Raw genomic sequence first — 15,423 nt, forward strand, 5'->3', positions numbered from 1 at the left:
TATGCGTCGCCTGGCCCTCCAGCTGACGGGTGGCGAGCAGCTCTGAGTTACCGTGGCTAATGGTGACCGTCTTCGCTGCCACGGTATTGCACGGCAGGTTCCCATCCTCATCGGCGACGAGCACTTCGCCATCACGTGCGTACGCATCGACTTGGGCTGCTTCGACTTCATCCTCGGCGTCGACTTCTTGCGGACGCTCGGACCCATCCTTTGGGACTTCGACGCCCTGACCATGACTTTCTGGCGCCAGGGGCGTGAAGTGCAGTGGAAGGGCGAGGGTGGCACTTCTCCAGCAGTTCCCTCCCAATTGTGGACCGCCATCGCCGACTCCGAGTCGCCCCTGTTGGCTCATCTCCTGTAGCAGCACATCTACCTTTTCGACGAGCCTCGGGGTCTTCCGCCCACGCGGGTCTTCGACCATCGCATTCACCTTCTCCCGGGAACAACACCCGTCGCCGTACGCCCATACCGCTATCCACAGCTGCAGAAGGACGAGCTGGAACGGTAGTGCGCGCTTATGCTCGCTTTGGGCATCATACGGATTTCTACTTCGCCGTTCTCGGCACCAGTGCTCCTTTTTCGCAAGCTCGACGGCTCGTGGCGTTTCTGCATCAATTACCGTGCTCTCAATGCCAAGACGTCGAAGGACAAATTTCCTATACCGGTCGTGGAGGAGCTCCTGGACGAGCTTCATGGGGCACGCTTCTTCACTAAGCTTGACTTGCGTTCTGGCCATCATCAGGTTCGTATGCACCCGGACGACATCGCGAAAACGGTCTTTCGCATCCATCATGGCCACTTCGAGTTTTTGGTGATGCCCTTCGGTCTCTCCAATGCACCGGCGACATTCCAGGTCACCGTTCTACGCAGTCACTTGACCCTGGCGCCAAGCGCAAGCTAGGCCCTCGCTATGCGGGACCCTTTCAGGTGTTGGAACGCATAGGCAACGTCGCCTACCGCCTTCAGCTGCCCCATGGTGCTCGTCACCACGATGTCTTTCATGTGGGCTTATTGAAGCCTTTCCATGTGGAGCCGCGGGCAGCCGGACCAAATCTTCCGCCGACCTCAGACGGGCGCTTACTTCCTGATCCAGCTAAGGTGTTAAGGTTCACCAAAGTCGTGGTGTGTGGCGTCTTTTGATCCAGTGGCACGGTCTTCTAGAAGGGGATGCTACTTGGGAGATCCTTGAGGAGTTCCGCAAACATTTTCCAGACTTCCAGCTCGAGGACGAGCTGTTTGCGCAGGCGGGGAGAGATGTTATGACCGGTTTACATTACAACCGGAGAAGACCCAGTTAAATAGAGCTGACCCAGTTATCTTATAGTATTAGGGGCTTAGCCCAGTTTATTATATTTGCTAGCCTATAGAAGTTATATATACTCATGTAAAGGACACCTTTTGGAATTAAGCAAGATCAATCTATTTTGATCGGCTCCTAGAAGGAGCCGGTGCCCTAACCCTAGCAGCCGAACTCTCTCTCTCTCTCAACCACGACGCCCTAGCGCCGTCGCCTGCTTCCTCCACCTCGCCAGCCCTTCCTACACCCATATTACCTAAGAGATCGACCTGGTAGGCATCGAGTTCCTACCAGATGGTTTGCAGTTCATTGAATGAGTCACACACCTCGGTCTTGTATTGATGACGTCATGCTTGATTTATTACTCAATCTATTATTCTGCACATAGAAGAAAGAAAACAACATGTGTCTTATCACTAACTATTATATGTTACTATTCTTTCTAATGTAAGCAAACCCTAGAATCTTGTCATACATACTTCAGACACGCTGGTAGTATGTAGTCCCTTTTTGTATCCAAATAAACCTCAACAGTTGCTAGTTTTGTGACTTTTGTCAACAGATTCTTTCTTAGATGGGAACACTGTTGGTACGAACTCTCAGTATAATAGTCTTCTTAACCCAAATGGTTGCTGGTGCCTGCCCAATAATTAGTAATATTAAGGACCAATGGGTTACCTAATAAGCATAATGAAGACAAAATATACTTGACTTGTAGTTTTCACCTAATATTATCCTAATAGTAAGCATTCCAAGGACCAAAGGTGAATGCACAAGCGCTACAAAACAGTATGCACTTAATTTACTTCAATTAGCTTCTGATGAGATCTTAGAATTTTAAGGCCTATGTAGGGTAAGAAAGTTGTCGGAGATCAAGAGACTACATTGAAATAACTTCATATATGTTATGACCGGTACTATGTACCAAAGGAGGAGGCCCAATGGGCAGGATTAGTTACGGGCTTAGCCCAAGTTATCTTAGTTATCTTAGTTATCTTAGTGTCCAAGTTATCTTAGAGTCCAAGTTATCTTAGTTATCTTAGAGTCCAAGTTATCGAGATTATATAAACCGATGTAAACAACTCTTTTGGAATTAAACAATATAGTCATAACTCTATTGCCGGGCTCCCAGAGGAACCGGAACCCTAGCTCTGCCGCCGCCTCCCTCTCGCGCGCAACGGTGCCCCGCCGCCGGTCTCCGCGCGCCAGCCCTCGCCAACTCCGTTTCATCCCCTACAACCTCCGCCCTAGACCCGGTAGAACCCTAGCGGTTCCTACCAATTTGGTATCTAGAGACTCCAGGCCGATCATGTCATCCTCGCCGGCCGCCACCACCCTCCCGCCTGCCTCCACCCTCCCAATCATCACCACCACCCCGTTGCAGGCCCTCTCCACCGCGCTGCTGGGTACGGTGGCCGCCACAGCCGCGTCGGCTACCACTGCCGCCCCGGCCCCTGTCATCTAGACCCCGGAGGAGTTCACGGGGGCCCTGCGCGACCTCGCCACCGCGGTCCAGGGGATCCGCCTTTATCTGGCCGGCCCCTATGGTCCGCCACCGGCCCCCGCCACCGGGCTGCAGCTGCTCCCATGACAGCAGCCACCACCGCCGGGCCCCGTGATTGTCGGGCCACTTCAGCTGCCGCCCCCACCAGCCACCACTCCGCCTTGGTCGCCCTGGCCGACTCAGGCGCTGGCGGCGTTGGCCGCGCCCGCCGCCCCCTTCTGGCAGTCGCTGCAGCTGCCGGGGCCGCCGCAGTTCAGCTCCGGGCCGCCTTCCACAACACCAGCAGGCGTCCCGATCCAGCAGGTCCGGTTTTCGCCCTCACCGTCCCCACTTCCGGCCTGGTTGGCCGAGTCCGTTCTGCGGCCGGTCTACACGATGGCGTCGGAGCAGCCGGCTACCGCTATGAAGTACGGGGGGCCCTCAAGCTCCGCGGGCCCCTACGCCAGCCGCAACGGGCCGTCTTTCCATGGGGGACCCCCAGTGGCCACCGACCCAGCACCGTCAACCTTGCTTCGCACCGCCGAGCCGTACGGACACGACGGTCTTACTCAGACACCGCCGCGCTTCGCCAAGATTGACTTCGCCACCTACGACGGTACGGAGGACCCCCTCAACTGGCTCAATCAGTGTGAGCAATTCTTCCGGGGGCAACGCACACTCGCGTCGGACCGCACTTGGCTCGCCTCATATCACCTCCGAGGCGCCGCACATACATGGTATTACGCCCTTGAGCAGGACGAGGGCGACATGCCCTCATGGGAACGCTTCCGCGAGCTCTGCCTCCTTCGCTTCGGACCTCCGATACAAGGGAGCCGACTGGCGGAGCTTGGTCGACTGCCCTTCACCTCCACGGTACAGGACTTCGCCGACCGGTTCCAGGCCCTGGCGTGCCACGCGCCAGGCGTGACGGCTCAGCAGCGGGCCGAGCTCTTCGTCGGTGGTCTGCCAGATCACATCCGCGTGGACGTGGAGCTTCGGGGGCCCCAGGGCCTCCAGACGGCCATGTACTACGCCCGCGCCTTCGAGTGTCGCACAAGCCTTGCAGCAGGCGGCGCCGGCGCGAAGTGGCCGACAGCCGACCCGGTTTTCCCAGAATACGGCTGTGCCAGGCCGTCCGCCCCCGGTCCCTCCTGTGACTACCACTTCGGCCTCGGCGCGGCCCTTCCGCCGGCTAACCCCGGCCGAGTAGATCGAGCGCCGTCGCCAGGGGCTGTGCTTTAACTCCGACAAGCCCTACGTGTCGGGCCACGTCTGCCCGCGACTCTTCTACTTGGAGGCGGCCGACTACGTCGAGGAGGACACGCCCGCCGACGAGCTCGGCGACTTGGCCGCACCAGCTGCCGCGGAGGTCGCATCGGCACCAGCGACAGCTCTCGTGGTCTCCCTCCATGCCCTCGCGGGTATACGAGCAGAGAAGACTATGCTCCTACCGGTGATGATCCACGGCGAGCGCCTCCTTGCCCTTCTGGATATGGGCTCCGCACATAACTTCCTGCCCGAGTCGACCATGCGCCGCTTGGCACTTCAGTCGACGGGCGGGGAGCAGCCGCGGGTCACCGTGGCTAACGTCGACCGTCTTCGATGTCTTGGGCTCGCACGGGACGTTTCCATCACCATCGGCGACGAACACTTCACCATCACATGCGCTGGCATCGACTTGGGCTGCTTCGACTTCATCCTCGGCGTCGACTTCTTGCGGACCCTGGGTCCCATTCTCTGGGACTTCGACGCCATGACGATGACATCCTGGCGCCTGGGTCGCCGCGTCCGGTGGGAGGGCGTGGGTGGCGCCCCACCAGCGACGCCACAGCCGCAGCTGGCCACGACTGCTGCCGACTCCGCGCACCCTCTGTTGGACCATCTCTTGCAGCAACACAGCGACCTCTTCGACGAGCCTCAGGGTCTGCTGCCGGCTCGGGAGTATGACCACCGCATCTATCTCCTGCCAGGCACGGCGCCGGTGGCGGTGCGTCCCTACTGCTACCCCAGCTGCAGAAGGACGAGCTGGAGCGGCAGTGCGCGCTCATGCTAGCCCTAGGCATCATCCGAATCTCCACTTCACCATTTTCGGCGCCGGTCCTCCTCGTTCGCAAGTCGGACGACTCGTGGCGCTTCTGCATCGACTACCGCGCTCTTAAAGCCCTGACACTCAAAGACAAATTTCCCACTCCGATCGTCGATGAGCTCCTGGACGAACTACATGGGGCGTGCTTCTTCACCAAGCTCGACCTCCGTTCGGGCTACCACGCCACTGGCGGCCGTACGCCACTGGCGGCCATACGCCACTGGCGGCCATATCTTTGGGGACGGTCGTTCTGGATTCGCACGGATCACTACAGCCTCAAGTTCCTATTGGACCAGAGGCTGTCTACCGTGTCGCAGCACCAGTGGATCAGCAAGCTCTTTAGCTTCGATTTCACCGTCGAGTATCGTCCGGGCCGCCTTAACACAGTGGCCGACGCCCTGTCCAGCCGCGACGACCACGACACTGACGCGGGCGACTCCGACGGGGCGGCCCTCTGCATTCGGTCAGGGCTCTCGTTCGCCCTCTTCGACGACATCCGCCGGGCCACCACGGACGCGCTCGACGCGCAGTCCCTTCGGCAGCGCCTTGATGCCGGTGACCTGGAGGAGCCGTGGCGTTTGGCGGAGGGCCCGCTCCTGCACGGGCGACGCCTCTTCGTGCTGGATCACGGCGACATCCGTCATCAAGTGTTGCTGCTGGCCCACTCGGCGGGCCACGAGGGTGTGCAGAAGACCCTCCACCATCTCCGCGCCGACTTCTACATCCCCGGCGATCGGGCCCTGGTTCGAGACTGGGGCGGTCTTGTGCGACGTGCCAACTAACAAGACAGAGACACGGCGATCGGCAGGACTGCTACAGCCCTTGGAGGTGCCTTCTCAGGTCTGGGCCGATATCTCCATGGACTTCATTGAGGGCCTTCCCAAGGTGGGCGGCAAGTCCGTCATCCTCACAGTGGTCGATCGCTTCTCCAAGTACGCCCACTTCATCGCGCTTGGCCATCCTTACACCACCACCTCCGTGGCCGGGCCTTCTTCGACGACATCGTTCGCCTGCATGGGTTTCCCTCTTCGATCGTCAACGACCGGGACTCGGTGTTGAACGGGCATGTCTGGCGCGATCTCTTCAGGATGGCGGGCGTGAAGCTCCGCTTAAGCACGGCGTTCCATCCTCAGACGGACGGGCAATCCGAGGTGGTCAACAAGGTGATTGTCATGTATTTGCGTTGTGTTACGGGTGATCGTCCTCGTGCTTGGGTGGACTGGTTTGCGTGGGCGAAGTACTGCTACAACACCTCTTATCACTCCGCCCTGCGCGCCACGCCGTTCGAGGTGGTCTATGGCCGACCGCCCCCGCCCATCCTACCGGTTGACCCGGAGACGGCTAGGACGGAAGCGGCGGGTGATCTTCGCAGCCGCAACGAGATGCTTGCCGAGGTGCGCCAACGCCTCGTTCAGGCCCAACAGTTGGCCAAACACTACTATAACGGCCACCACCGCGAGGCGGAGTTCGCGGTGGGCGACTGGGTGTGGTTGCGTCTCCTTCACCGCTCTACGCAGTCCCTTGACCCGCGTGCGAAGCGCAAGCTGGGCCCACGCTACGCCGGGCCATTTTTCGTGCTGGAGCGCATTGGAAAGGTGGCCTACCGTCTTCAGCTTCCGGCCGGTGCTCGCATCCACTACGTCTTCCATGTGGAGCTCCTGAAGCCTTTCCGTGGGGAGCCACCGTCAGCTACGCCGGCACTACCCCCGACATCCGACGGGCGCCTCCTTTCCGGGCCAGCAAAGGTGTTGCGGGCCCAACTTCGTCGCGGGGTGTGGTACCTGTTGATCCAGTGGGAAGGCCTTCCAGAGGAGGACGCGACTTGGGAGCAGCGTGACAAATTTTTCAGTCAGCACTATCCAGACTTCCAGCTCGAGGACGAGCTGTTTGCGCAGGCAGAGAGAGATGTTATGACCGGTACTATGTACCGAAGGAGGAGGCCCAATGGGCAGGATTAGTTACGGGCTTAGCCCAAGTTATCTTAGTGTTCAAGTTATCTTAGAGTCCAAGTTATCTTAGGGTCCAAGTTATCGAGATTATATAAACCGATGTAAACAACTCTTTTGGAATTAATCAATATAGTCATAACTCTATTGCCCGGCTCCCAGAGGAGCCAGAGCCCTAGCTGTGCCGCCGCCTTCCACCACCGTCGCCTCCCTCTCGCGCGCAACGGCGCCCCGCCGCCGGCCTCCGCGCGCCAGCCCTCGCCAACTCCGTTTCATCCCCTACAACCTCCGCCCTAGACCCGGTAGAACCCTAGCGATTCCTACCAATATAGCTCCTGGATACAAAAGCAACCCCTAGAAATACCCATGGAGTGTTGCTTCCACTTCAGAATTGCTTTGCTTAGGAACCATGTTGTAAGAGGAAAACATAAATCATCAAAGCAGCACAGCCAGTTGACAACTGAAGTAATTGAACTGAAATTTGCTATATCACATATTGATATTATTATCAGTGCAGTCACTTGACATGGCTACACATTTGGTGTTGTCTAAAAAATAACAATAGAAGGGATCCGCTCAGAAGATAGTGTTTCGTCATGGTATAGAGATCATTTGAATATCTGCTTGCATGGTCAGCGGTACATCCATGTAGCTCATGAAGAACACGCGCAATTCAACACCAATAAAAAATAGACCATTAGAAGGACCTGAATATGTAAAAAATCCATAAGACCTTATTATTGATTACGACATGCCTCTAAAGTTTCAAAATATGTTTCTAAAGATAAATATATTGGGATAGCATGCAGATCAGGAAAACATACCACACACTTTGACCCAAGCTGATGTAGCTGAGTTCACTCGATCTTCTCCGCCGACAATCTTGATGTTGTTTCTCCACAATAACACAGCCTCAATCCAAGTGTGCTTTCTGACCACAAATCTATGAAAATATTACACAGCAAATCACTGAAATGTGTTCTTCAGTTTTCTTATAAATAAGCGGTTGTGTACCCCAAATCAGATAGACTGAACCAACATGAGACAGAAACACTTGCGACAGAGCATTATCAAATTTTTCTTTCCTCTTCTTTCATTGTATTCCCAGAACAGGGAAATCTGATAGCCTATAAGTGGAGCACAAAAAAAGTCTTAGCTGATAGTGGAGCACAAATCCATCCGTAGTGCACTGCTGGCCTGCTGCAGCCGTGGTCCTGCTGATTTGGGGCTGCCTGGTGGTCCCCGCATCGTCTCCTTGCCTTCCCTGGCGTCGGTCGGCGACAGCAATGCGCAGAGCTATTGACAGCGGGGGGACGGCGATGTAGGACGGGTTAGTTCTGGCCGCGTTGTTGTTGGCCGCATAGGGGCGGAGGCGGACGCACGACAGTGGCTGGGGCCGGGGTGTGCGACCCGAGGCTCGTCTACATCGCGGTAACGCTCGACGCAAACTACCTCCGGGGATCCATGACCGCCATCTACTCGCTGCTCAAGCATACCTTCTGCCCGGAGTTGCTCTTATTCCACTTTTGGCCGCGGACAGCGGCGCCGCGACCGGGGATGTCTGAGCCTAGAAGCGTGTTCGCTGCCTACTTACCATCGCTGTGGTTCGAGATCTATCCGTTCCGTGCCGACGTCGTCACCGGCCTCGTCTCGTGGCGAGATGACCAGTTTACTTTCTTGGTTGCCTTGCGTGATTACAGGCCTTACGGACGCGAGGCGTGTATATAGTTTCCTAATTTCATTCCATTCGTTCCTCTACGGTGGAACACGGTCAGTCAACTTAAATCTCTAAATGCACACAAGACAACACATCAGGTTAACGCTAACGGTTAGATTTTGTTTAGTGGGTCTAATCATGCGGTGGTAATGGGTCCGTGTACGTTTCATGGAATGGTTGTGTACATTTCATGGGATGATTGTAAAGAAGATAATGTTTGTTCTTTTATTAGTAGTACAGATTACATATGCACTTGTCTGTACCTAGGTCTACTGCCAGGATCGTTAGTTTACTTTTAAATACTGCAATCTGGTACTCCCTCCATTCCAGAATGTAGTGCGCCCACGTTTTTCGAGATTTAAGTTTGACCATAAATTTAACCAACTTGGTCTATTGCGACGGGAGCAAACATTATACCATTGAATTCGTATTTGAAAGAAGCTTTTAATGGTATGACTTTTGCTCTCGCCGCAGTCGTCCACGTTGGTTTAATTTATGGTCAAAATTAAATCTCGAAAAGCATGGGCGCCCTACATTATGGAATGGAGGGTGTACTAATTATAGGACCTGTAGCATTAGCAACTCTTAATAGTTATGTCAAAACATGTTTTTTATTTGTTTATTTTGTGAAATTGTCGACAGAGAAATTTTGAGTCAACTCTGGCATCAGAAACAGTTCTGAACAAAGAAGCTGTTGTAACTGCTGCAGCTGCAGAGGCCGTTGCCCTTGCAAGAGCAGCTGCTGAAGCTGCCCAAGAAGTTGTTCACATGGTACAGAAGAGTAGTTCCCAGCCTGTTTTTAGAAAAAAGGGGGAAGTGGAAAATTACTTGGCGAAAGAAATACTTCGCACTGAAATGTTATCGAGCAGGGCATATGAATATAGTGATGGTGTTCTATCGGGGGTCTTAGAACCATATGGCATTCCGAGTGATGAAGCAGAACTAGATGATGATAAACAGGACGCTGAGAACATAGCTGTTAAGTCTGCACGTCAATCCGAGAGAAGAGCTCGGAGAACAAGAGCAACAATGAAGGCAGCTATAACAGTCCGTGGTTCCCTAAAACTAGTAACATCATCGAAGAAAAAGCGATCCAAGGGTCCATCGACCATGAATCCTTTAGGTTCCTTGTGGAAGATGACTGGCCGGAAACTTCTTACAGCAAAGGAAGAGGTTGAGCTCTCTAATGGTATTCAGGTAAGGCTACCATTTTACAATTAATTTGTATGAATTATTAGGTTTCTTTCTAGGGAAATAGCAACCTGTATTCCCATGAGGCCATAGACCAGTGGCAGTATATATACACATAAATGTGTGATACAACATGCAGAAACTATCTTATATAATGGGACTATACACGGCTAATATATACAATTGTGACACCACTCCCGTACTCATGGTGGATTAACAACACCGAGCTTGGAGAGGAATAGCCGAGTTGTGCTCCAGTCTGGCTCTTCTTGAAGAAATCAGCCTACTGTAACTCTAAAAGCACATACTGAAGACTGTAGACAAGTGATGTGAGAACGCAGTGCACCTTCGGTGCTGCTCATCTATTCAAGTGTATATATAGGTCATGTGCAACAATGCACATGGCGATCTGTAGGGCCTCAACCCAGTACGGGTAGGGCATAGTCTGGTGCTGCACGTCTGTCTCGAGCTGCTGATCGCGCAAAGTGCAGAGACTCTTGTAGTCGGTGACGATCATGAATGGCCCATGCTGGAGGTAGGAGTGCCACTTGTCGACAGCCATCATGATGGCGAGGAACTCTTTCTTGTAGGTGGAGAGCTTCTGGTTCTTCACGACCAAGGCCTTGCTGTAGTATGCAATGACGTGGCCTTCTTGGACAAGGACAACACTGATGCCCGTATCGCATGCTTCCGTCTCGCTGGAGAAGGGCTTGTCGAAGTTGGGGAGTGTGAGTACCGGCATGGTCACCATGGCTTGCTTGAGCGTGTCGAATGCGTGTTTGTGCTTGCTCCGTCCAAGCGAAACCCTTCTTCGTGAGCTGCTGCGTCAAGGGCTTGGCTATGATCTCGTAGCCAGGACAAACTTACGGTAGAATCCTGTAAGTATCAGGAAACCGCGAAGGTTGGTGGCGTTGGCGGGTATTGGCCAGTTTCCCATGGCAGTGATCTTCTCGTCGTCAGTGGCCACGCCGTCCTTGGAGATCATGTGCCTGAGGTAGTTGATGTGGTCCTTCGTGAACAAGCACTTGGACAGCTTGGCGAAGAGCTGGTGTTCGCAGAGGAGCTCTAGCACCGGACGCAAATGCTAAATGTGTTCTTCCAAGGTCTCGCTGAAAACCATAATGTCGTCAAGAAAAATGATGACGAACTTACGCATGAATGCTGCAAAGATTGCGGTATAAGACATTGGAAGGTAGCTTGAGCGTTCGTCAGTCCGAACGACATGAGTGAAACTGGAAGTGGCCATGGTGGGTCTTGAAGGTAGTCTTGTCTTTGTCAGATTTCTTCATGCAGATTTGGTGATAACCTGTGCGCAAATCCAGCTTCGAGAAGTATGCCGCGCCCGAGAGCTCGTGGAGCAGCTCGTCCATCACAGGCAAGGGAAACTTGTTTTTGATGGATACGTCGTTGAGCCACCTGTAGTGGACACAGAATCTCCAGGTGTCGTCCTTTTTCTCGACGAGGAGCACTGGGGTGGCATACGGGCTGACACTGTGAGTGATCACCCCCAGTCGAGCATTTCGCAAACTTGACGCTCACTTTCGTCCTTCTGGAGCGGCGAGTATCAATACGGGCGCGTGTTGGCGGGCTGTGCACCGTTTACAAGGGTGACGACATGGTCATATTGGCGATGAGGGGGTAAACCCTTGGGCTCGGCAAAGACGTCAGATAATTCCGCTAGTGGATCACTAATCGGTGTCAGAAACGGCTTGTCTGGTGTTGTCTTGCTGGGTGCTGTCTTGCCAGGCGCTGGCTTTCTGGCACTGGCTTCTTAGGCGCTGACTTGCCGGGTGGCTCAACATGCCACATTTCTATCATGGCCATCGCCCATGCGTCGTTACCGGCGATCAACTTGCATAGCTCCTTGGGCCCCACGACGGCAATTGTGGGTTTGGCTTTTGGACGAACACAAGAAGATGCTCTTGCCAGTGACACGTCATGGGGCTGAGCTGGTCTAGCCAATGCATGCCCAGGATGCTGTCGTAGGCACCGATCTCTAGCTCGCGCATGGAAGTGGTGAATTTGTGCCCATGCATGCACCATTTCAACTCCGACACGACGCGTGAGCAGACGAGGCGGTCACCATTGGCCACACGACTTCACCTGGCAGTTGCTCCTGTGTGGTTGCGCCAATGCGATCGACGAACGACTTGTTGACAAAGCTGTGTGTGCTTCCCGAGTCAACTAGTAAGAGCATCACTTGGTTGCCCACCAGAGCACGCAGTCGCATGGTGCTGGGCGCGTCCGAGCTAGCGTTCACGCGCAAACTCATCTACGTGTGGCCGCAGAGCAGCCACAGGACGTGCTAGTAGTGGTGCTGGCGTAGGCGGTGGACGGCCTGATGGAGTTGGCCATGCGCATGCTCAATTCCTCTAGGACGGGCGCCAGGATGGACGTGTGCGTGATGCTCGACGGTGCTTGAAGCCGAACCGCAGCCCGCAACTCGTCCTTGAGGCCAATCATGAATTGCGTGATGAAGAACTTTCGGCTTAGAAACGGGTCGAGCGCCAACAAATTGTACATGTGGGCGTCGAACACTTATCTGTATTGTGCCACCCCGCCGCTCTGACGAAGCTGCAACATCTTGTGCATCTCGAGTTAAAATTCATCCACATGAAATTCTTCTGTGATCGCCGCATGGAATGCCTCCCATGTCAGCTCTTGATTGACTTGAGGAAATGCTTGCAGCCGGTGTGCGGCCTGGCCTTCGATGTACAAGGTCGGAGTGGCCACCCAACTGTTGACAGACACTTTGCCGAGGTCGAAGTAGGCGCGGAAACGATCGAGCCGAAGGTAGGGCACATTGTCGTCGAACCGAGGAAAATCGTGCTTCTGTGGCTTGATGTAGTGGTCGTCGGTATGCTGTTGGTGGTGATGCTACTCGAGTGGCGGCGGTTGCTCCACCTACAGCGCCGCGACGTCCTTCTGGATGCCCGATGGCGTTGTTGTGGTAGGTTGCGCCAGCAGAGAGGGTTGCTGATCTGTAAGACGTGGCGAGGGAGGTAGGCCGTGCTATTGCGGCGCAGGTGCTGGGCGCAGGGGCGGGGATGGTGGTGGGTTGAAGACGACACCCAATCCTGATCCTTGAGGGGATGGAGACCACTTCAACGCCTTGCTCGTTTCGTCCACGTTCGCCTGGTTGAGGTCGATCTTCTTGGTGAGGCCGCATAGATCTTGGGACACCTGAGTGTTGAAGGCGATCTCTTGTCGTTGTCGAGCTTCTGCTTGTCGAGGTGGGTGACGATCGACTCCGGGAGCGCCTTGAGGCTCTTGTTGTTGCTGTCAATCACCGACAAAATTTGCTCGGTCTGCCCGGAAGGTTTCGTCTGCGCCGTTGCTCACACTCCGAACTGATCTAATCCCGTCGGGCATTTTGGGTGGTCTTGCTGAGGTGAAGAGGATTTGGGACCAGCGGAGAAAAATTACCAATTGTAACACCCCTGTCGAGATCTTAGAATGATCGGAGTAGGTTTGAAGTGGGGTTCGAGGGTAGGTGAGATAACTCGAGGAAGAAGATGAGAACGAGAGAAGGGGATGGGAATTCGAAATCTCATGTCAACATCCTGGTTCCATCTGTACACACACGGGACCTTAAGTATCCCCCGTTACATGGCCAACTGGCCACAACACACACACGCTACCCTGGTCCTAGGGACCCACTTGTCAGTCACATGATTGGGTTTCACCAATTGGTGTGGCAAGGCCCCAGGGCGCGGGCAGAGGATGCTCGCACCAGGAGCATGGGGCTTCCAGGGCATGGGCCAAGCGTGGACCATGCCGGTCCAGGGCGCTGGTGCGGGGGCAGCAGGACAAGGGGTTGAACCACCCCTGCTGGAGCGTGATGATGGGCCCTCGCCAGAGTTGGTAGTCTTCCCCTGCCCTTGCGGACTAACCTGAGTCCGAATGGCGCACCCGGATCCCATATGAGTGGTTCCTGCCCTGTTAAGTGCGCGACCCTATAGGTTCTCATACATGGGCATGACCCGAGTCAATGGCTGGTAGTGGCTCCTAGTAGAATGTGTCAGCTCCCAAGTGTGCACAACGTGATATTGGTGAACCTTGAGAATGCGTCTTACTGTCTTATGGAACATTCTTGTGCCTCATGATATATTTTGTCGAGTTTAAGGCGAGTACTTGTCACCCTTGTTGGTAGCTTGACCTCTCTTCTTGAAACCAAATTCATCATCTTTTTCACTGGGCTGGTATGAAACCTTTTATCAAACATGTTCAACATTGCTTGATCCGCCATGAAACCTTTTATCAAACATGTTCAACATTTTGCTTGATCCGCCAGGAGGCGAAGCCTAAACATGCGTCTTACTATGTCCTTATTCAGCCCTTGCCCATCCCTAAGCTTCACTGGGAAAGGGTTGTTGAAGCGTATATGTAGTGCATGAAGGTTAACATGGTATCAGATATAAGGTCTCGAGTTCAAGTCCTGGCTTTCTCAATTTATCCAAAAATTGCTGCTGCCCCCCTTTGTCCACGTATATGCCTCTTGAGCCATACCTCTGAGTCTATCCACGTGTTGACTTTCCATGTCACACGTGAGAGGGGGTGTTGAAGTGTATATGTGGATTGCCTAGCCCTTTCCATCAGTTCGGACTTTTGGTTGCGTTGCTAGTGCATGAAGCTTAACAATGGTAACTATGGACTTCATCGAAGGTTGCCAGCCTACCCTTCTACTGCTCTACCTCTCGCTGATGCCTTTCTGGACATGATTTACAAATTGCATGCTATGCCTCTTCTATTGTCTTTGAATGTGATCACTTCTTTACCGGTACCTTTTGGAAAGACTTGTTTCAGTGCACTCGCACCTGCTATGTATGATCCTGCCTCGCCACCTGCAATGAGATGGCCAAACAAAGTGTGTAAATCAATAGGTGGAGTGTTATCTCCGCTGTTGTGCTAGTTCACATCCAACTCGTTGGTTGGTCTCGGTGGCTCCCTCTTTGTGAATTTTGGTAAAATAGCAATTGTGTTATGACCGGCTTGGTCTATAGCCGGCAGAGGCCCACCGGGCGTTAATATTAGGGGCTTGGCCCGCAAGTTATCTTAGGCAAATTATTTTAGGAAAGTTATCTTAGGCTCGAGTTATAAATACTAGTTGTAAGACATCAATTGAGATGAAGCAATAAAGATATTATCTTCTGTTGCCCGGCTCCCCAAGGAGCCGGAACCCTAGCCACCGCCGCGCCCAACCCTAGCCGCGACGGCGCCCTCTCGCCGGCGCGCCCGCTCCAGCCCTCGCTCCCCTCCTCCTTGCCCATACAATCTACGCCGAAGGCCCGATAGGAACCCTAGTCCTACCAATTTGGTATCCAGAGATTCCAGGTTGATCATGTCGCTCCCTCCACCACCGCCGCCGCAAACCACCACCACCGCCCCGCCGCCGCAAACCACCACCACCGCCCCGCCGCCGCTGCCGATCACGTCCGGGACCGCTCCCTCGCCAGCGCCGATCATCACCACGGCGGAGCCGCTCCCCATCCTCTCGCCCGAGGCGATGTCGGGCACCCTGCGGGAGCTCGTCCAAGCGGTTCGAGGCATCAGCCTCTACCTCGCTGGGACCCAACCCCCGCCGCCGAGCATCGCCCCCACTGCCTACGGGCCGCCGCCGCTGCCGTGGGCCACCCCGGCCTTCCAGCCGCCCTACGGAGGGGCGCCGCCGCCGCCGAAGCTGCTGCTGCAGCACTACTCCGC

General features: G+C 54.6%; 1 protein-coding gene across 1 annotated transcript in view; it reads left to right on the forward strand.

Annotated features, from left to right (window-relative positions):
- LOC123448599 (RNA polymerase sigma factor sigB) overlaps positions 1–15,423 on the forward strand; it is a 53,112-nt gene that overhangs the window by 3,564 nt on the left and 34,125 nt on the right. The window contains exon 2 of the mRNA XM_045125549.1: positions 9,172–9,726. Coding sequence (XP_044981484.1) covers positions 9,172–9,726 — 555 coding nt within the window. The remainder of the gene's footprint in view (positions 1–9,171; positions 9,727–15,423) is intronic.

This window comes from Hordeum vulgare, chromosome 4H (assembly GCF_904849725.1).
Source record: "Hordeum vulgare subsp. vulgare chromosome 4H, MorexV3_pseudomolecules_assembly, whole genome shotgun sequence".
Lineage (NCBI taxonomy): Eukaryota > Viridiplantae > Streptophyta > Magnoliopsida > Poales > Poaceae > Hordeum > Hordeum vulgare.